Source organism: Eurypyga helias, unplaced genomic scaffold (assembly GCF_000690775.1).
Source record: "Eurypyga helias isolate BGI_N326 unplaced genomic scaffold, ASM69077v1 scaffold1754, whole genome shotgun sequence".
Lineage (NCBI taxonomy): Eukaryota > Metazoa > Chordata > Aves > Eurypygiformes > Eurypygidae > Eurypyga > Eurypyga helias.
In genome coordinates this window covers 1-23214 of record NW_010247984.1, presented here as the reverse complement: position 1 = coordinate 23214, position 23214 = coordinate 1, and the positions used below count along the sequence as shown (strand labels likewise).

At 37.0% G+C, this 23214-nt stretch overlaps 1 protein-coding gene across 1 annotated transcript in view; it reads left to right on the top strand.

The window, feature by feature from the left end:
- Nucleotides 1–23203, top strand: part of LOC104509059 (armadillo repeat-containing protein 2-like) — a gene marked incomplete at its 3' end in the record, with an annotated part of 33433 nt that extends 10230 nt beyond the window's left edge. Inside the window, exons 6-11 of the mRNA XM_010150880.1 lie at nt 7431–7492; nt 11306–11398; nt 13608–13786; nt 15005–15107; nt 17663–17883; nt 23161–23203. Of these exons, the coding sequence (XP_010149182.1) occupies nt 7431–7492; nt 11306–11398; nt 13608–13786; nt 15005–15107; nt 17663–17883; nt 23161–23203 (701 nt within the window). The remainder of the gene's footprint in view (nt 1–7430; nt 7493–11305; nt 11399–13607; nt 13787–15004; nt 15108–17662; nt 17884–23160) is intronic.
- Between the last annotated feature and the right edge of the window lie 11 nt (nt 23204–23214).

The window sequence follows — 23214 nt, the reverse complement described above, 5'->3', positions numbered from 1 at the left end:
CAGCTTTCTGCAGTGTTTTCCAAAGAACGTATGACACCTGCCCTTCCAAGAAGGTGCCTATTTTTGTAATAGGGTTAGGGGATATTGAGAGGAAATTCAGAAATAAGAATTCTTTTCATAGACGTCTGAAGAAAAGAGCAACAGTCAGCAGTTACCTCTGGTCTCTTCACTTGTGAAAGAGAGAGTGGAGTTTAGGTTTATTTTTATGGCCTACTCCAAAAGGCGTCTTTCCACTCCAGCCATTAGTTTCAGTATAAGTTCTTTGGTCTCCAAAGCTGTGAGATCTAGGTCTTGAGAGTCCTTATTACCAATTGAATGGTAATGTGTGCCATGCAAGGGGTAAGGAAGGAAGCCAATTCAGTCTAAGTAGGGCTACAGCAGCAATGGATTTAAATTGAATTTTTTTTTAGAATGAGGATTCTTATGCAAGATTCAGGTTAGGAAGATGAAGATGCTGTGGTTTTCAGACTCAAATATATTTAGGCTGGTATTTCAGATATGGGGTGGGTGGGGGTTTTTTTGTTAGACTTAGACTGTCAGTAGTCTGCTTGCTTAAAGATACCCTGGCACAGGTAGATATTGTTAATATTTTCTGTATTAGGCAGAAGATGCAAAGACTGTGAAGAATAAAGAGGAGAAGGATATAGGTTTTTCATCAACCTTTATTATTCTTTTAAGCCATAATATTTAACATGTACATGAAGTTCTTCATCAACAGCCTGTATAAATAGGATACTATATTCTTTTTATCACTGGAGCTGTCATGAGTAATGGGCTATGCCCATGATCGTGTTTATAGAAGAATTTTTATATGCTCATCTTTAGGAAGACTCTGAGGGTAGTTGGCCTATTTGTCAACATACTTTTGCAAATTATGTTGCCTTTTTACTGTTTATCCCTTCTCATATCAGTGGTATCAGTTATAGTCTCAGTTATAGTTTTCACTCCTTATTTTCCTGTCTTTTCTGGTGGTGTTACTTAAGACATAATCCTCTACAATTCCTGAAATAATTTCAGGACATCTGTACTATCAGTCTTTCAATGTTTGCATGCTTCTGAAAAACTCTGTAGCTGAGAAACAGGGCTGACTAGAGGTTTGTGTAATTGGTTTAATACTCTAATTTATATTTCTTTTAGTTGTGTGCAAGTAATTTACTGTGTCTCCATTATGTTGTCTAAAAGTAAAAGTCTTTAAAAATTGAGCTGTTATACTACTTTTTTATTTGAGTACCACCTATTACTTATTTCCACGTTTTGTTTGTATCTACCTTGTTTGTGTCTGCGGTGACATCATAGAAAGGAAATTTCAGTGGTAATTGAGCAAAACAGGGACACATTCTCTTAAATGGTTCAGTGAAGGTCAGTTCTTTGTCTGAAAAGAGAGTGTCTTTCAAGTGCTAAGTTCTGGGTCAGGGAGAAATCACCTGGTTTAAAACAAAACCAAACCCACAAAAACATATTCCCTACTATTCAACCAATAAAAGACAATACAGAAAACTAATTCTGATGTTCTTTTGGCAACATAAAAGTTCTGGATAGTATAATTAAATAAGAATAAATGGGTTAATGAAAAAAGCAAATGTTAATTGGCATATGGAAAAATTAATTTCTATGATAGTTTGTGATAAAGCAAAATACTCTTTTTACTGCTAGCATTAGAAATAAACCCAGGTTACAGTATAAAAGTAGTCACGCTCTGTATATGTGTGTCAGTAACATCTCAATGAACAGACTTTCTAAATGTCCTATTCGTTTCAGGATAACCCACTCTCGGAGGGACTGAACTCTGATCTAGTCTGAACACCTTTGTGTCTGGTAGTTCTTTTGATACATCTGGCTTGTCTGTGCAGGCTCCCAGGACCTGCTTGCATTGCTCTAAATCTGTTCTTCTTACTAAGTGAAATGACTTGATTTTTGGGTGCGGCGACATCAGTGCACATGACATATGTTTGTAAAATCAGATGTTCAGTGCTTGTATTTACGTATCAGTAGTCTGCATCTTTTACTTACCGCAGTGCCTAGGCTGTTTTTAGAGCCTTGGGAAAAGTTAGAAATTGCTCTTCTGGGTGTTTGAAGACCTGAAAACATGGGTCTATCAGGGATCCAGAGTAAAATTTTTAAAAATTTGAGCCACATTTTTGAGTTTTAAATTAACTAGAAAAAAGGATGATTGTGGGGGCTTAAGGGAGTGGAATGGAGGAAAATACATTGGGGAGAAATTGAATGACTGGTGGGGGAAAATGGAATTATTAAGGAGAGGGGAAATACATCAAGGTGAAAAACATGAAGGAGAACTGCAGGTAGGGCAACCCAACAGCACCCTCTCTTTGCTGGAGGTGTCTCAGCAGCTTTTTGGTCACTTAGAAGCCACTGAGCAAGGTGGACTTTCCGTGTGACCTGTTGCGGCTTTTGGATATTTTTTTACATAAATAGCTAGTGTACTTCTAGATTAAGTATGACTGGTTTTGTTTACCTTATCCACGTAAAGAAAAAAATAAAAGGGCTCTAGGGACAAACAGTGAAACTATCAGGGGCTTTGGTTTGCTTATGAGGAAGGAACTTTGAAGATTAGAGTTGTGGTTCTGTAGATATGGAAAATGCTCTGCAGATACAGGTGTGTAGAAATTGTATGCTCATAATTGCAGTTTTCTGACCGAAGGAAGAGGCCATCAAAGAAATAAAAAGAAATTGAGAAGCAATAAACTCAAAGGCCTTCAAAATTTATCTAAAAATAAACTGAATCCCACCCCTCAACTAAATATTATTTTACTTTAATAAAGTGCTACTAGAAGTTAGCAATGAGGCCAACATTTTATCGAGAGCACATGGATGATACGAGATCTCTCACGTGGTGGCATCACAGACTAAGGCTTCTTATCAGGAAGGAACTTCTGACAAGGCTTTTCTGTGAGTGTCTGTACTTACCAGTTTTATGTCTTCTTCACTTCTTTATGTCTTCTACACTAAAAAGAGGTGGTGGAAGACAAGCTTTTGGACTAACTAGACCTTGTTGTGTTTTGTATTCTTAAAAAATGTATGTGAACATATGCTCAGTAAATTTTAATGTTACAGTTTATGGAGGTGACGCCTTCAGAAGGCAGTGTGCTGTGGCTTTTTCCAAGTATCTTCCTGGTTACCTTTTCTGGTTTCAGTGTTGCTGATGTTTGAGATTTACTACTACTCGGAAAGTTTTGTGTGGAGCTGACTGAAGGGAAATGTTGTTTTGTTAGTCTCCATGAAGTCCTTGGATGTTAAGCCTAATATTTCATCTATTTCTGTCTGTGGAAACCGGTTTGGTTCCTCTGATGTCTTCAACGACCCCCCACAACCCAAAGAAGGTGCCTTACGCAGTCATGTAGAATTTGCTAACAGAAGATACCTACAAAGTTAATGGTGCTCTGCAGAATCTTGTTATCTTTCAGGTCATAAAAATGATAATCCATTTTCATTTCCTTGTTTAAAAATGGAGAAGATATGTATTTCCAGACACCAGCTAGTGTCTGCTGCGTATAGCTCCCTCACAGCATTTACTCAGGGCGTACTGTGCTCACTGCCTTTCTAAGACTCTGTTCAGATTGTGCTTTACATGGGATAGTCCCAGATCCTATCTCTGCTTCGAGAGTCCACAGATTCAGTTTACACGTGTGCAAGAGAAAAGGCTCGTAATCTTAAAGTAGTGTGAGATCTTTGCACTTCCAGAACCAGATAGTATGGTACTTGAGGCCTTTTCCATACCCACTGCCCTTACCACTTACCTTACCTCTTATCACTCCACACCCACTCCACACCCACTCCCTGCCTACTCTTGTTGAAAACTAACCCCCATGTTCTTCATCCTTCTTTGCACTATCTCAGTCACTGTGCTCCTCTGTTCTTCTCCCGCTTCCATATTTTCTAGTTTTGCCTCCCAAAGAATGCATAGATGTTACAAAGACCTTATCATGAGGAGAGGGTAGCGTCTAGAGGGAATGCCTTTCAAGTCTGACAGTTCAGAAAAGATGATCATGTTCTCTTTCTGATTAAATTTTGCTACCTCACTGATCAAAAGTGCTTGCTAGAGACAATTCTGTAGAGAAGCATTAGCTTGTTAGTGTTAGGCTACGTGTCCTTCTTAACTGCTAACTAAATAATCGGTGGGGCACCAGGGCTACATCTATATTAATAATTAATAAAAATTAAACAAATAAGTTAGTCTCTGGCTTGGTGGCCAACTGCTGTGTCCTGGGTTATGTTAATACAATGGAAGTCTGTTTAACCTCCTCCCTACCAAACACAGAGTACTGGCTGGCAATGTCCCCCAAGTCTGCTTGTCTGTGCCCAGGAAAGCACTACTTTTCTTGGGTCAGAACCACAGCAGGGACCCTGGTAAGGGCTTGACTGAATGGAAGGGTGTCGCCCAAAATTCAGGCCCATTGCCAAACTGTTTTACAAGTAAGGAGGTAGCCAGACTCTCAGATGCTTAAGGCTCCGCTGTCGAAGGCAAGAGCCCAAGCACTATTCCTCTTTTGGGATCTTCACACTCATGTTTGTCAGTCAGACTTTTCTGTTTTGTGCAGCTTCTTTGGAGAGAACTAGCCCAGTTCTTCACCCCTGGGATGCATTTCTTAGAAATGTACTTTTCCCTGGAATACCACTGAAGGTGAGAGTTTGCGGGTTTGCCATTAACAAGAGGCTTGCTCATGGCAAGAGCAAGCAAGTAAGCATCTAAATATACAGAGTTTCTAAATACATGCTGCTTTCACTTAATTTTGCATTCTTTCACTAGGAAAAATACTGAACATGGTACTGCAGCACTGGCTCACCTTCATTTTGGAAGTCCTCGTGGTCTGTGTACATCTGAGAAATCAGTGTTCTTCATAGGGACTAATGTGCTCTCCCTTATATGAGAGGGATAGAGATGATCCAGTTGCCAAGTTCTTTTTTCCTCTGTACATCATCAGAGCCTCTGTCAGTTGATTTCTTGATGAGTCCCTTGTCAGATGATCAGATTTCTGCCAATTGACTTTGTTTCCAAGGCAACCACTCTCTTGACAAGCCAGTTCCCTTCAATAGCAGGTAACTTATTTTTTAGAGTAGCTTGATTACAGTTTAACTGCACAGTTCTTAACAAGATACTGCTGCTTAAGTTTCAGCCCTACATAAAAGTAAAAAGGTAACAAGGAAACAGAAGTGTATGTAACTAAAATGGAGCTGGCAGCATGGTAAAGATACATAAAGGAATTTTATAATCTCACAAAATTAGTAAATTGTACGTGCTTCCTAAAGATAAGCCTGCTTGCCAGTCATTCTCATTTATGTACATATTTAGTGTATTCTTTTTCTGAAAATGAGAGTTCCAGTTCTGCTATGAAACGTAGGAGGATGTTTCCCGAACGTACAGATAGTTCTATGAATACCAGCAGTGCAGCTATCTGCCTTCGTACTCACGTAGGTCTCTAAACTGGTTGATACTGATGTTTAAGAAATCACAGGTTCCAAAAAAAGCTTGCTTTTTCTTTTTACGCAGTTCAAACTTTGACATGATCCCACCCTTCATCTCTCATATGTGGTGTTTCTGTTCGATGATAAGTGTTCAGGTTACCACATCCTTTGCTTCAGCGTCTTTTCTATTCAGCTGCCTTTGTTTCCTACGAAACTTGTAGGTTTGTTTTTGTTGAGGCTTCTTGGATTCATCCTGTGGATTTACATTTTAGGGGAAGAGGCACAGACAGGATATTGTTACAAAGCTTGTTTTCTGAGGAAAACGAGCTCAAGCATCGATATTCATATAGGTAGGTGGTATCATCATGCCTACATATAATTCTGAAGGTGCTGATTTCTGAATATAGCTGGGTTAGTATTAAGTGACTGAAGTTGTTGCTCTCTTGCTAATTCAGTGTCCTTTGAAGTAGCCTTGATTTCAGGGATGGCTGAACCTCGTAGAATAATTTCTTAAACTTCTAAAACTTTGTAGGACAAGGTATTAACACAAATGAAACCAGAATTTTATTTCTATGAATACACTGAACTTTAAATAAAGTGTGTTGTAGAAACCCACTTTCTTACAGATGTCTATTTTAGAGCAGAGATGCAAGCATTTGTCTATTTCTTAATATTTTTTTTTAAGCATTGGTTCCCCAGAGGAGTAGGAATTTCTGTATATGAGCTGAAAACAATTTCAAGACAGTTAGTGTAAGCATTTGGATTTTGGAGCATTAAATCCTCATGCTGTAAAAAGAAAGCATTATTCACTGTTAGCCATAATGAAGCAAGTGTTTGTCTGTAATGTGATTGCTTGGGAAATTTTTGACTGATCACAGTGAGCTATCCAGTCCCTTCTGTAGGAAAGTGATCTTGCAAGAGCTTTGTCTTTTATTCTGTCTCCATCTGTTGATAGGATGACTTACATCTTCTGTCTGGACTGGCAGACAGGATTTAGGTGCCAATCCAGCAAACCACTTAAATAACAGTTTAGCTTTAGGCCTTATAGCAACTAAATAAACGGGTTAAAAAATTTGAAATAACATTGCTAACACACTATTGTTGTCTTCAGAAGGAAATTTAGGAGATTAGGTTGCATTGGTACATGATCTATAAATGGAATAAGTGTTAAATTAAACATACACTGAGAATAGAAACGTAGATTAAGACCTCTGTCTAGTACAGAATTTAAAGGAGAAAAAATTCCTGTTTAATAGCAAAGAGAGTCTATATCTTGTATTTTTCTTTTAGATCAGTGCTGCTTGAGTGTGAAGCTAGACAAACAGAATAGATTTATCACACAAATATGTCGTAGTTTTCCTGTGGCCAAAGAAAGACTAATCATACGTCAGCGGGAATTATGGCATTACTCACTGTTGCTTTACAAACAACTGACAACGTACGTGTTTCTTGTGTTAAGAGAACTAGTGACCACTGTACAGTTAATAGTAGTTCACAGGCAGACCTGGGAATTCTAATATTTACATTAAAGGTTACCAAAGTGTGTGTTTCTTTGAAAAGATTTAATGAGAAAATTTTCAAAGTGTTCATTCTCTCAGAAGAAATCACTGTCCTTGGGAATGGATGAACTTACAGTTTTAAGCTATTTGAGTTTATATTGTTAATGAAACTGATGATAAAATAAAATTTTGATCTTTCCGAGTTTAGTTTGATTCAGCTTTTGGTTGTATTATACAAGTGGAAATGCTGTAGGTTTTGTGTTCCACAGTGGTGACCTCTCGTGGCGTAAATACATCAGTATTTCTGAAGGAGCTGTCTGTCATACATACTGGAGGAACTTGTATTTATATGTCACTTTTAATGAGCAGATAACCTCCTAACAGTAAAAAACCGTAGAATCTTTTCCAATTAGCTATTAATGTGCAGATCTCCTCCTGAGTGCATGTCAAGAAAGAAGCATTTCAAGCATTATATTCTGTTACCCTTTGTGTCTATGTTGTGTTTTTTAGTGACCAGATGAAAGAGCCTGGCACAAGTTCAGCGTGGCTGGAAGAGAAGAGAAGAATAACAGGTACTTCATAAAGCAGTCTCCAGTCAAAAAATGTGAAATACAGTCAAATAGAAATAATCTACTTTTTGTGATTTGAAGATATTTTTCTTCTTTATTCACTGAACACTATTTTTTATTTTCTAGTTGTACTGGCTTTTCTTACTGTTGTTGGTAAAGAGAAATAGTATCCAAGAGATCTTCACTATAAAATCTGTTGATATTTTCTCTCTTGTTTTTCACATATGTAGGCTTAAGAATGTGCCAGTCTATTAACACCTTGTTTACCCATCACTTTTTGTAAACTGGCATAGTTGCACAGAAATTAATAAATTCACACCAATTGCCCTGCAGGGATGCGTTTTGCTAATTTTACATAACAGATTTTAATTAATTTTTCCTGAGAGCTGGCACGTTTCATACATTGCAAGTGCATATTTGAGAGTCTGGTGTGGAAACCTGAAGTTTCTACTCTGCTGTTATTATGCTTTATTACTCTGTTTTTGGAACTGAGAAGTTGCATTATTCTGGATCATTCAGGCGAAGGCTGTAATGTGCTCTGCTTTCATTTCCTTCAGAGGAGCTGAACATATTTACCATGTCATGGGAGTTACTGTTCTGTGGGGCAGTACTCTCTGTGTTTATAAACCTTTTATTGGTGCTCTTGAAAAAATCGCGTGTGTTATTAGGATTGTTTATTTTTATACCCACTTTTTTTTATCATTCTGTAGCTTCCTTAGTTTATGCACGCTTTATCTTTACTCCCAGCATAAACAGTGGGATAGCAGTAGGAATTCTCAATCATTTCTTCTCTGTAGTGAGGTGCTGGAGGGAGTGTTCATTTACAGATTGTTTCTGGTTTCTGTTATGTTTTGTGTTTATACTTTCAAATTTTAGAGAGGAGGTAGACGTTTTAAAATTGATATATTCGTAGCCACTCAGTATTCTGTGAAAAGGCTAAACATGATGTCAGACAGTACAGAGCTTTTGAAAGCTCAGTGTTGCTAAGGCTCTTGTATTTACATGCTAAAAACAGCAACCAATAAATGTAGACTGATTAGTGATTTTTTTTTTTTGACCAGAATGCAAAGCTGTGGTTAAGACCTATGAAAAACTGAGACAACAAACTTCAACTTGCTGAATTCTTTTGCTTGAGTATTTTTGCTGTTGAATTGTTATTCACTCAATTAGAAGGTCCAGGACAGCTTCTGCAGTATTTTAAATGCAACTAGTGCCATAACTTTTCATCAGTGCCTTAAAAATCTCCCAGGCATGAGACACATGCAAGTTCACAATTTAGTAATGATGCTTTTCTTTATAATCATGTATTTCCTGTTCATTCTTATTGCTAGGATTAATATTGCTTAGTAAAAGCTGATTATCTTCTTTTTTTCCCTAGTTACAAGAGATATTTGTCTAAAAAATTATGCCATTATGACTTTGTAGGTTGCTTTATTCCTCTCATGACTGCAAGGCAACTGCAGCGGAGTGGCAGAAAAAGATCAGTTCTTTTTGTTCTGAACTAAAAATTTGAATGGATGTGTTAATTTTTTTTTTTTTTTTTGTGAGAAATTTGGTCATATCTGCAAATGCAAACATAAACCATGGGGAAGTACTTTTCACATGAGGAAACACTTCTTCACTGTGAGGGTGACAGAGCCCTGGAACAGGCTGCCCAGAGAGGTGGGGGAGTCTCCTTCCCTGGAGACTTTCAAAAGCCGCCTGGACTTGCTCCTGTGTGACCTACTCCAGTTGATCCTGCTCTGGCAGATGATCTCTAGGGGTCCCTTCCAACCCCTACCACTCTGTGACTCTGTGAATCTATTCTATTTCTTGCTCAATAAAGTTAAGCATATGCATACTTAGAAAGTCAGTCCCATCTTTCAATTTGAGAGGTAGCTACAAATTGGAAAGAAAAGAAATAATTGAGTCAATATGTGGTTTTTGTGGCAGGAAGAAACAGTGCAAACTATTCTAGTGTTCTTATTTCAGCTGTGCTCTTATATTATCCAGAGCAGAACTTTCACTTCATTGCAAATGCTGCACAGTGTTTTATTAATTAAGCTACTCATTGATCTAAACTCATCCTATGTAAAAAAGAAAAGGTCTGCAAATTAAGTAATAATATTACCTAATAACATAGACTAATGTGTACATATGCATACAGCATTTTTGTATAATCTGTTGAAATAGATATAATTGATAGATTCACTCTGTGTGAAAATACAGTCAGACAGTTAATGCAGATACACAAAAAAAGTCTGGATTTCTTTTTAAAGAGCAAGCTTTTAAAATGGTCAGGATGTTTTTCATCTTTTACTGTTTCATTTATTTTTTCCTTTTTTAATGCTCAGTATACAGTTATTTTAAGGTCTGGGATACTGTTCTTGTGATGCAAATCTCTTAATATCAGTGTTCTCATGTAGCACAGTATTTTTTATGTTTGGTAACGATTGTTAAGAATTTACCTTGTCATTTAAATGCAAGAGCTAGTAATGAACAGTAGAAGAAACTTTCTCGCAGTTCTGTCACTTCAAAAAAATGTATCTATTGTACTATTAATGGCTTGCTTTATTTTATTTAGTGGTGTTGTGTGACTTTTATTTCCCTATTTAAAAAAAAAAAAAAGAAGCCAAACCCCATCTTTTTAACAACAACTTAGGTTGCCTGCACAGTAAGGATCTTAACCTAATCTTGAACTCCAAAAATATGCGTGCACGCACCTTGTAAGCAATTGTTAGATCCTTTAAAACTCAAGCTGGCTCTCCAGCTGCAGTGGGTCAGTGGTCAAGACCAGACTTATGTCACTTCACATAGTGCCAGGTGAATGTGAAAAGGATGTTCAGCAAGTCTGAATGGTTCCCAGTGATATTGCATCCATATGAAAGTCAATCCTGGAATCAGGCTTGTTTTTAATAAACCATGTTTCATCAACTCCCTTGTCCAATCTGAAAACAGAGCCATGCTCCTGGTCTTGTTTCTAGAAGAATTCCAGATTGCTGAGTTTTTGAAGCAAAGTATAAAAAAAGCTGAAATATTTTTTAAAACTTCTCTTTGTAAAGAGGACAAGAACAGTAGTTCTTTGTCAGTCACTGTGAAGGAAATTGGTTGAGGGTGGCCAAGAAAACTGCGAGTTGGTTGCCTTCAAGGTTTTGGACAAGTTTATGGGAAGCAAAACATCTTTCAGATACTAGTACTTTGCTATTAATTTCCCAAGATGGTATGTGAGAAATTGTTTAATGTAACAAAAATGGGAGGGAAACGTGCATTTTCGAAAAAAATTAGTCAAGACATTCTCTAAACTAATTGCATGAAGTGGTTAGAACTGCTAACAGGTTGTAATAGCTAACAAGACTATTTTTCCCTAACTAACCAAAGAGTCACTTAACCAAGCTTAGTGTGATATGTGCATGTGTACTGGATAAAATTGTACAATCCTAGAGGATTGTCTGTAGTGTGGATATATTTTGACACAGCTGTCACGTGGACACACAGTTGAAAAACAGTAGGACATGTTGATGTAGTAGTCATTACCTTCCAGTTGTTCAGCAATCAAATGAAACATTAATGTCAGCAAACAAGAACAAATCTGGCTTTACAGTACAGCTTTCTATAGCAAAACATTTATCCATCTATTTTTGTTTGAAACTTTTGGTTTTGAGAAAATATAAGTAAAAAAAAGAGCTTGAATAAGTAGAATAACCCTGAATATAGCAAAATGTGACATTTGTAGTTTTTTTCTTTGTGTCTGATGAATAAAGTATTTGTAGCTATTTATTTGTGTAAAAGTTGAAACCCTCACTGAATATGTGCTTTTGTTTTGAATGTATTTTGCAGGCTTAGAGGATGAAACAAGAATAAATGAATCAGATGAGGAAGAAATCTTTTGGCATATAAAGATTTTACCAATTCTGCATGAACTAGAAAAAGGTAAGTAACACTGTTCTTGACAGGGTGTATTTTCTGTACTATTTCCTGCAGGAAACATGGGTCTCGTTTGTGTTCACACTACAAAAGAATAACAGTAGTAGGACTATGTAGCTTTTTATGCTTTCTTACGTTCAGTGACTTTGCAGAGTAAAACTGGCCTGGGAGCTGTCTGCAGGTGGCCCTGCTTGAGCTGAGGGCTTGGAGAGATGACCTCCAAAAGTCCTGCCCATCCTCAACCATTCTGTGATTCTGGAGGAAAAAACAAACAAATACAAAACCAAAAAAAAACCCAAAACACCCACAAACCCAAAAAAAACCCCACCTGGTTTAGAGATGATCTTTTCTGATTAAATTACCTTATTTTAGACAACATAGGTCTGCCAGCTTAGCAGTCAGTGATGAGGTAATAATTTTAAGAATGAAGTACTGCACAGAGTCATTGTTTTAAGCATAGACTGTATAGAAGGACTCAATTTCAGAAAACTAAGGAAATCTTACTGAAAATTCCCATTTGTGTTAGCTGTTTCGGAAAAGTATGTAGTGACCCAGAATACTGAAACTAAATTGAGTAAGTGTGGCTTGAAAGATTGAACTCTGAAATCCATTTGAATGTTTCATTCAAAAGGTTGTTTAGGTAACTTCTATAGACGTTATATGTACTTGAATGGTGGGAATATAGAAGGTAGGTTTGTTTTTACCTGTGGTTAAAAGTGAGTGTCAAATTAGGGGTTTGATTCGCTTTTACGTGATCTTTTGCAGCGTTCACTATGGCATGGTGCAGATTAGAAATTTTGTTTGCATAATTTGGCAGATGTTCATGAGTGTGAAACACCTGAACAGTACTGAGTGATTCCCAAACTATATTGTTATTTTAAAAAGACAGGATTCTCATTCCCACATCTGTCACTGATGTGTGGAAAAACGGTGATCAGCTATGAAAATAGCTATGCAACCTTAGGTTTTCCTTGCTTAATGCTGAGATTGTCAAACATGAGCCCCTGAGTTCAAGTTTTGCATAGTGAGATGTTCTTTATAGGTAAGCAAAATATTACTTAGAGGTAAAATCTAATCATGTCTTTCCCTTGTCATGAATGTAACTAAGGAAAATCAATTTTCATGCCCCTTTTCCTCAGTCTTTACTTGATTTGTGTATTGGGGGGTTTTTGTTAGCTTTTTTAAAAAGTTGATTATTCCTTAGTTTTTCTAATAACAGATGAAATTAGTTAATTATACTTTCTCACCAGCTGATTGAATGTGGTACTACAAAAAACTTGAGAGGTTTGCTTGAATATTGACAGACTGTAACAGAATTGCATTATTGCCTTCTGCAGTGGTGAGTTATACTGCTTTATTTCAGCTCTGATTTCACCTGTGAAGTACATCCTGAGTAAATGCAATTGATACAGGCAGTTTAAGTGGCTTTATATCGTGCTTTATTAGTGTCACCATAAAGACAAATAAATGTAAGGAGAAAAAAACAAACCAACAAATCCAAAAATACCCAACCTAACCAACTGACCAAAAAAACCCTCACAACCCAAAAAGAAAATCAAATCCCAACACCCCTCACTCTTGCATTTTAAAAATACATGATCCCATTGTGTTGAGATGCAAATTTTGTAATAGTTTACTGCAGGCTTTATTTTTGTATTTTTTTAATAGTGTCTGAGAGACTTCAGTTAGGAGGTAGATGACTTTTTTTGATCAATAGGCCAAAACCCCCTCAATAATATCTTACACCTCTACTATGCATTGGAGAGTTCTAACGAGTTTTTACGTTCACTTGTTGTTCATCCCAGCAAGGTTGATATATCGTTATGTGTACGGGCAGAAAAATCTTCCTTAACTGTCTCTCTTTCACATGTAATGTTGGGTGGAACGCTTCAAAAAATATATTCAGATTCACAGTCTCCTGGTAGACATTTGGTTAATCTGATTATCAAGCATTAAAAGTGAGTTTTATTTTAGCTTCGGGTATTATTTTGGCTCTGTGATTTCTTGGCTTGCGTCTCTTCTTCTTGAAAGGCCAGAATAAAACTGTTTCTGAGCATCACGTTACCATTTTAAGAAATTTGTTGGGCATCTTATTCCTGTTGTTCTGCAACCCATTCTTCATTTTGTTCTCCTGTGTCTTTGTCTTTTGAGATGCTCTGGAAAAGGTGGCACTGATAATTACTTTTATTTTCTCTCCCTTCTCACTCCCTTGAAGTAGAAGACAATACAGAAAATCTTTGTCTGGCTTGCACCAAGCTCTATCAAGCCTTGAGTGAAGGAAATATGCTTGGAAAAAGATTGAAGAGAAGAAGTGTGCTTCTGAAGACATTATATAAACTTGTAGACATTGATTCAGATCCACTTCGCCTGAAGCTGGCAAAGATTATTCTGGCTGTAAGTGTTTTAAAATGCTGTTTGGTAGAATGTGAAGCTCAAAATCATGAAATACAACTTGCATTTAATTTTTTTTTATTTCCTACTTTTACACTGTGTCTAAACTAACCCTTTCCCAAGCACAGTTTCTTGCCATGTGGGTACTAGTCTCACACTGCCAGTTTGGCACTTGTTGGAGCCTATGTTTTGCCGAGAAATTACATCTGGGGGAGGAAGAAGGGACACGAAATAGGATAGCTGGTGTGTTTTGTAGGCACGGAAAAGAGACAGTGTCCTAAGTTGGGATACACATGCAGGGGTATAAGCAAAACAGTAATTTTAAAAATTACACATGGAAATGAAGCTTAGTTTTGAATAGTATCTTGACCTTATTGAACACCTTTATCTGAAAATACCAAAACAGTTTCTGTGGGAAGTGTAATTATCTCTTTCTCTAGTATTTCTGGTTAAAACTCTCAAGTTGGTGCTTTTGAACCTATTAGTTCAGCTTCTACGAAGTATGTACAGACAGACACTGGTGAAAGGATGCCAGGTGGCATTGTGCTGTAGACATTATAGTAATTTGTGTGTGTTGTGGAGGCTTTCTCCTTTAAGGTAGCATGTGTTATTTTAGTCAAAAGATATATATTCAGATGATACATAAATATTACGTGGTGCTTACAAAAAAAATAAAAATGTTCTGTTTTAGATTTTTTTCTGTGGAATCTTTCAAAAATCATGAACAACAGAAGAAAATGCCCTTGAAATGCAGAGGAAACGAAGAGATTTGTCATTGTATTTTTAACACTCTTACTACCGTTGGTGACTTTCTTTATTACCTACACTGTTGTACTGAGTTCTTTGTGGTATGGCCATAGATGCCAAACCAGTGAATCCTGTACAGAATTTATTTGTAAGAGTGCATTATAGAAACAAAAAAGTGCAAGTTATTGATATATATTACCTGTAGAAAATATAGAAAAAGTTTATATATTATCTGTTATTTTAAAGTCAGTCAGCACAGTTTGCTAAGTACAGCTTAAACTAGCTAGGTTTCGGGGTCCTTCAGTTCTGCACACGTTTCAGTTCGGCTCACTGTACTGGCAGGGTTTCAGCTGGAGTTTAATAGTTCTGTGACAATACAAGTTTGGCCCGGTGTCTGAACTTGTAAAATGTTACGGTGCATGTTTGCATGTAGATTTTAGTTGTGATTTTTTGTGTCTTCTACTTTCTTTGCAGATGAAAGTGGATGGTAAAAATCTTCTCAGTGCTTGCAAGCTTGTATTTAAAGTTTGCAGGAATGAAAAAAATGATTACATCGTTCAAAATGATAGATTACTGGGTATGTATTCTGTTCTTGCATATAATGTAGACGTTGAAACACAGTGGTTAGATTGATCATGTTTCCAGAAACGTTCTCAGAGTTAACTTAGTCACACACTAAAAATTGCCTGCTAGGCCAAACTAACAGTCCATCTAATCCAGGATTCTGTGCCTAACGATGGCGATAGGGGATGCAGATTAGGGCAAGTATGGAAGCCTACGTGTTTTCTGCCAGCTGTTTTCCCTGCACTACACGGCACCCAGAGTAGTTACATTCTATTGGGAACATTAGATGGTGCATCCCTGCCTGATCGTTTTTAGTACCTGTTTATAGGTCTTTTGTTCATTAATTTGCCTAATTCCTTTTTGAACTTTCTGATTCTGTCTGCCTCTACAGTTTCATAGAGCAGCAAGTTCTAAAAGTTCTCTGTGTGCTGTTTTAAACCTGTCTGCTTTTTATCATGCTCCTGCTTGTTTTGAAGCCTAGTTTTGCAGGATTTCTAAGTTTCCACAGTCAGCTTACCTTCCACCTTCATGATGTTTTAAACCACGGTCGTAATGCATATTTCTGCCTTCTCTTCAGACCTAGGCATCTCAGCCTTTTAGCTCTCTTCTAAAGGTACTGTGCCATTCTCTCCCTTGTTTTAGCAGCCCTTCTCTAAACCTTTTCCAACTCCAGTAGATCCTTCTTGAGATGTACAGAACAAAACTGTCTAGAAGTCAAGATGTGTCTCTGCCAGATTTTAAAGAAACAAAATAATGCTGTGTTGTTGGCCATCATCAGGAAGGATACTGAGACTGATCATTGGCTTTTTTAGCTGCTGCCGCTGCACACTGAGCCAGTGGGTTGAGAGACTTGTCAGCAGTGGCTCTAAGATCTCTTTTGTGATTGTAACTGTGTTTGTGTCATACACACACACCTTGCAAATATGAGAAATATGAAGGAAATGACTGTGAATTATACTCAGTATTGACTGATGGTGATTTCTTTCATTAAAACTTCATTATGTTTTATTAATGTGGGCCTTGACCTCGCAAGCATTAATTGCATGTGCGTAAGTTAAGCATATGTGTACATCTGCTTAAATAGAATAGAGTGTTCGTGGTCTCAAAGTTTAGTATGTGAGCGTTGTTGAAATAAAGACCAGATAAGCCTTTCCAGTAGTAAGATCAATAGCAAATGACTCAGAGAAAAGAGAACGGTGCAGATTGCTCAACTGACTTTGGATACTGAAATCTACAGTTTTGTAGAAATTAGCATCATACAGAAATCTGGACAAGTCAAGTGGTGTGTCTGTATAAGCATTGGGGTTTTTTGTTCTCATTTCCATCTTCACTCGCTTTTCTTTCACTTGCTCTTCTTCCCTTGTATTTTATAAAAAATAGTGAAGGAAGTAACATTTTTGGTAGGGTTTTGTTTATTGGTTTATTCAGTCCTTATGTTTTGGGCCCACCTTACCCAGGCTAAAGACATGAACCTGGGTTATCATAGTGATCACCGGGATTTCTGCTGTGGTCATTGGGTTATAGATTCAATTTCTTCCTCTGGATCTGTGAACTATTTATGTGCAGTGGAGCAGCTCCAGTATAAGAAATAAATTCACCATTCATCCCAAAATAGGCAACTGCTGTTCAAGGCCCTCTTTGATAATGAGCAGAGCAGCGGCCTGAAACTGATCTCTTACACTGCCACAGCCCAAGTGATTTAGCTGATCACTAGGCCCTTGGTGAGGGCAAGAGTTTGGGCAAGAGCCTAGAGTGTGTGTACTTTGTCCATATACACTTGGAGAGGGTTTCAGCTTGAGCTGAGACAGAAAAAACTTCAGAATTTTTCGGAAGATGCTTTTGTTCAGCTGGATGGACCACAGGAAACACAAGTAAGTATCAGTTTCAGTTGGTTACTAGAAATTCGAAAGAATAAGATTGGTTAGGATTACTTATTTAAGATACACCCAGCAAATTCAGAATGTCTCACTTTGTGAAAGATACATTGGGCTTGTGCTAACAATTGTTAGTTTTTAACATTTCAGTTATCTCACAGTGGCAGCATAAAGCAAAACCTTTACAGTAACTTTACCTACATAAAAAGGAAATCTAAAAAGGCTACAAACAGACTTCAAATGTGAGATTTTAATTAGGCACTTGTGCTTGTTAGTGCTCCATTTGAGATGCTTTAAGACATTTGATGTTTAAGGAAGTAGTGGGAATAAACCCCTTTAGAATGTCTCGAGTTTAGTACACAAAATCCCAGGCACCCACAATCCTTTTTCAAATCTTGACTGAGGATTTCGGTCATTACTGATATGTGTTTACAACTGGTGCTGGTTCTTGAAGCTTGGGAGAACAAGTCAGGCTCATTCTCTTACTCATTAATAATTGTTTCTTGGTTTCAATCCAAACACCCAATTTTTCTAGCCCACTTACCAGAAATGTATTATAAAGAGTTCAATCTGATGGGGTTGGTTGTTTTTTTTTTTTTTTCTTTTTCCCCCAGTTGTTAATCTCTTCAAAGACTGGACTGTATCAAATATAAATGTTAATATTAGGCTTTCTGAATAATGATTTTCCTTTTAGATTGTTTGTTGGAGGTCCTGAGAACTGAAGATCTACTCAAAAACAGTGAAGCTCTCCTGTATTGCATGGGGGCTATAAAATTCATGTCTGGAAATGCAGTACTCCTTAATGAAATGGTCAACAAAGGAGCTATTGAAATTTTGCTGCAATTAATGAAGCAGATTAATAATATAAAAGAAAATGACACACATTTCTCCAACTTGGGCCACCTATTAGTCCAGGTTAGCATTTACTTTTATTTCTAAAAGTACACACGTCAAGGGCAAATTAAAAATTTAATTAGAGGAGATAAGCTAACCCTGCATGCTGCTGACAGAGTTGTACCTATATTTAAATGGACTTATTTTTAAGAAGTTTACATGAAGTTGTCAGGGCCTAAATTTAATTGTCATAGATATTTTTATGTAGTCAATATTAAGACTTTAGGAACTCTGAAGTTAATAGAAATACTTTTAGGTACCTGATAAAACCTGTTTATTCTTACTACTTTATGGTGCTGAAAGTGTTCTGGATATTATAGTAAATGGATAAAAATGTGTTCCTTGTCTAAATTCTTTAGACTGAAATAATAAATACAAACTGGTTCTGCAATACTCTGAGATTACAAAAAGCTTTTTATTACAAGAAAAATGCGTTTTTAAAAATGCATAGGAAAATATAGCTATGTTTCTTTGACAAACTGTTTTTGAAGAACTATAAGTTAAGGAAAAGGTGGTTGTAAAAACCAACACTTTTGGAAGCTTTTTTTTGAAGGCAGGAGGCTCAAAACTGTCTTTTTGCATGTGAGGTACCTTGCTGAGTGATGACTATGAAAACTTATCCTTTGCCCTAAAACTGTTTAAAACTTAGTAGTTTAGAAAAAAAAAGACGGTTGTGTATCTAAATCTTAAGTTATGTATAGGCGGTGGAGTTTTTTTGTATTTGTTAAGGATTTGCCAGGTAGATTCCTGGCACTTGTCTTGGAAATTATTGATGTAAAGGTTAGTGAATGGTGTAATTGTAAGCTCCTGGAACTCGAGGAAATGAATTGGTCAATTTTCTGAGGTAGTGTGTACTACCTACTAATTATGCCAGATTTCGTTAATTCTCTTAATTCTCTACTAACTTACAAACAAGAGGTTTTATATTACTCAAAATTATATGAGAAGACAGCTTAGATCATCATGTTACTGTTACTGATTTTTGTCTGTTTATTTTAGTGGAGCTATGAAGTATGTCCAGAATATTTGGTACAGTCTTAAAACAAACACAAAAGGATTGGGAGATGCTACAAGTCATTGAATGAAGTGATGCGGCTTAATACTTATGTTTGCCTAAGGAACTCCCAAAGTTGCAAATTCCTAAAGACTGGGAGAATATGTGATGAAACTGGAAATTTTGTGCTTGTGTTCATGTTTTCTTTCCTATCTGGTTCTCCCATCATTAAGTTCCTACATGAATCATAAAATTCTCTTTTATACACTTTTATCTTTAGGATTGAGAACGTTAACTTTCCTGTGGAACTTGTGAATTTCCAAACAGTTCAAAAATAATCTGTGCCGTTTTGTTGATATACCTTATATTCTATACAAAAATTGCTTGGGATTTCCAAGCCTCCTTTTTCACGAGAAGATGTGCAAACTTCAGGTCTGTGTGTCATCAAGATTTTCCTTGAATGCTGCTAGTCAGACGTTGTAAGTTGTGACGCTACTGCAGTGCTGCCTTAGGCTATCAGTTTAGCTAGAAACCCCCTTCTGAAAAGTATTGAGGAGGGATTGGGGGTCCAGAATAGAATATGTTCTTGGTGTAATTGGAAGGTGATAGATAGTGACTTTAAACACTTCATCTAACCTTACTTTTCTTATAGTTTAAGAAGTATGATGCCTCAAAGATGAAAGCTGTGCAGTCATTTCAGTGAGTGGAAATTTAGGTTGGAGCATTTTAAAACCTAAATGAGAGATACGTATCCTCTAGCTCCAGTCATGTCTATATGGTTAAAAAATGGTTATCCTTCTGAGAGCAGAAAGGGCATGGTTAAAAGCAAAGTATTTTACTGACGTTTGCTGGCTGCTGTTGCCATTAATCATATAATAGGAATCCTGTTGGGTAGGAAGAGGTGGAAATTTATGTTAAATAGATATAAAAAGTTTTTGCCAGTTGGGGCATTTAAAAATTACTAATGGTGTCCAAATAATAGAACTAATGAATCAGGTTCTCTTCAGCTGTTTGACTAGCTGTCTGAACTTCCCCACAACTTCGCAGATATGCTGCTTCTTCCATTATTTGTATGTGGATAAATCTGATCTTTTTTTTTAAATCAAAGGTTTAATTTGCAAATGTGAGAAAGGAAAATACTACATTTGATGCTTTTTTGTTTGTCATTATTACCTCCGCTGTTTTCAGTATGATTGGAACTGTAACAAAACTAGTTGGTACAGTTGGAATGGACTGGCTGTTTCGAAGAAGGCCTCGAGTATTTTGTGGAAAAGTCGATCCTGACAACTGTCTCTTACTGAGGTTGCTGTTTCACTTTTTTGTATTCTCTTCTACAGTAGTACAAATACTTTGTTTTTGTGAGAAAAGTTAGTGATTTCTGCATCTATGGAATTCCTGTGAGACTTTCTCATATCTGTTTCATCAACAAGTCTACATTAACATGCACGATTTCTTGTTCAGTCATTATAGACACATGTAGGGATAGCTCTATTTTCAGGGACATAGTGTCGAAGAAAGTTTCTTTGATGATTCATGTCTTCAGATTATAGAAGGTCTTTGCGGCATACTTTAACGTGTAGCAAAAGATCAAACGTCCAGTGACATACAGAAATAGTGAATAAATAGAGTTCTTCAGGAAAAGAAAACAAATTATACTGGAGAAGAAGACCCCCTTAAACAGTCACGGTGGTCTCTGAGAGAGGCTCTGCCATCTCTCCCTCCATCTCGGTGAAGTGGGACCAGCTCTTCATGTTTTAACCGTAGAGTTGCACAGTCACCAGATGGCAGTGTTATACATCATCTGGCCAGGCCCTTCTGGTGGGAATGAAGCCCCCCTCTGATTTCTTCACACAACAGATTTTATGCAGAAGTGCCACGGTACGAGAATAAAAATTTTTGTAATCATAATATTTTTTCCTTAATAGAGGACATGAAACCAAGATCATCTTTGAGTCATTTTATGTTGCTTCACCTAATAGTCTGCTCGTATTTATGTGAAATATGGTGACGCTTCTTCAAAAACTAAGGCTTTTGAAGTGTCGCTGACAAGCCGTAACAAGTATTCCTTAACTGAAAAGCACTTAAATGCATTTTCCTTAAAAAATAGCGTTTGTGTGCTGTGAATTTTTCAGTTTGGGTGAATTTGATCTTTCACATGACAACATAAGGATCAGGGCTGATGAGGATTGCTAGAGCTCATTGTTAGGCATTTCTCCCTGAATCACGGTGTCTGCTTGAAGCAATCAGAATATCCCTTGAATTCATCTGCTGTCTGGCTAGCTCCTATTACTTCTGAACTTGTACTCTTCACATTTCACTTGCATACTAACTGTTCTTTTGTGGATATACACTTCTGTGAACTCGTGAATTTTATGATCTCACACATTTAAGTGTATACGTTATTTTGCATTGCTTTTTCTGCCCAACCTGTGTTTGGGTGAGGATTCCTCTTGATAGAATTTACTGCTGCAGGATTTTAAACCATCTATCTCAGGAAGTGAAAAATTTCACTTTCTTTTTGGTGAACTCTGCACCATTATCTGTTGGTAACGATTTATTTCCTTTTTCCGTCATGAAATATGTAGGTCTCTTTGCTGCAGTGAAGGCCCTGGTCTGGGTTCAAACAACCCTTTTAATATGTGGTTATCCTTCATTATCGTGTAGTTTAGCTAGAGCTCAATAAACCCTAGGCTGACTGTGAACATCTTGTATGTGAGCACTGAACAGAGTCATCTTGTCTATTCCACGTGGCAGGATTTTTTTCCTCCAAAGCTTTTGAATAGCAAAGTATTTCATCAGAATGTTTTTATTTTAAGATATTTCTTGAATATTGTGTTGATTTTTGAAGCATTGTGACTTGTGACAGAATGCCTGTCTGGAAATGCATTTTTTTGTAGTTGTTTAATTAAAATAACAAGAAACTCCAGGTGTCTTGTTAAAATACGAGGTAAAAACAATTGTTTTCCATAGGTCCAGTTTCTGTTTATTCTGAATATAGTATACATTTCATATTTAGTGCTGAAGTTAAATCCATTCACGTATCACATTCACATTATCCCATCATTTTTTTTTTCCCCCTCTGCTTTGCTTCTCCATTTTGGCATGTTGTTCCTTTTATTGTTAGTCCATTACAGAACGTCTTGAGTTGCATTGTCATTCCTCATTCGTGTGGTAACTGAAGACATGGACACTTTTGTCAAATTCGTTGAAGTAGAACAGCAAATTTGAAAGCTGCCGGAGAAGGGACAGAATAGTACATAGAATCCTATGGGCAAAAGCTCCTCAAACACAACAACTTAACCTGCTCTTTGTCAGATTTTTCTGTTCAGATTGGCAATTACGTATCACTGGACAAGCAGTCCAATTCAGTGATAAAATACTTTATAGTTTTTTGTGATATCAAGCAATTTGAACAGGTAGTCTTCATGCCTTATCAAGCTACATTTAAAACCAAATTGAATACCTTACACTTAGAATAAGGAAAATTTGAAGAATTCCCATGTTCACACTAGATTAAATGACTTGACATTAATTTTGCAGTAAGTTCTGGTTTAGATCAGCAGTTAACTTCCATGTCATTGCCTCTCTGACCTTGGCATTTGAATACCCTTATCTTGGAAGAGAACCAGAGCATTTCAAAATACGCAATAGCTGATTCATTTTGCATATCTACAAGTGACAGATATTTTATGCTTAAAACTCCTTAAAATAGAACACTGTCTTCTGAAAAAATACTGTGGTTTCTCCAAAATAAACTGGAGGACTTAAGCTTTTAATGGTTTTTATACAGTTCGAATAGTGGATTTCTCTTGATCTTGATTAACTTACAACTTTTTAAATCAAAATATTGTCTTTTAAAATAAATTTATCTCAGTTTGCCGCTTACAGTTATTATCAAAATAGACAGTGGTATTAATTTACAAGATTTAAATGTCTATTTGCAAAATCAGACATTATGCAAGAAATCACTTCAGCTATGCACAGCATTTCCCTTGATTTCCAGTCGGTGTGTGGTTGTATACATTTTTAAAAACACAGGAAAGATCAGGTTTCCCTCAGAGGAGGAGGAGGAGGATCAGTGTGAACCTTCTGTTTTAAACCAAGTATGTTGGTATGGACGGTTTTGTCCCTTACGCATTTCCCTGTGTCAGTTCATCGGCAGGTGTGTACCTGCAGAGCATTACCAGGGCACTCGCACTGCCTCAGACCCAGGAACGGCACCCGAGCCGTATTAAATTTTCAGAAGGGTGCAGGTTCTGCTGTGGACGGCCGTGACTGATGGGCCTTTGGCTGTTCCCATACAGGTGATAGCCACCCTGCGGAACCTGGCCGATGCGCCCGGGGCCGGCTGGCGGCTG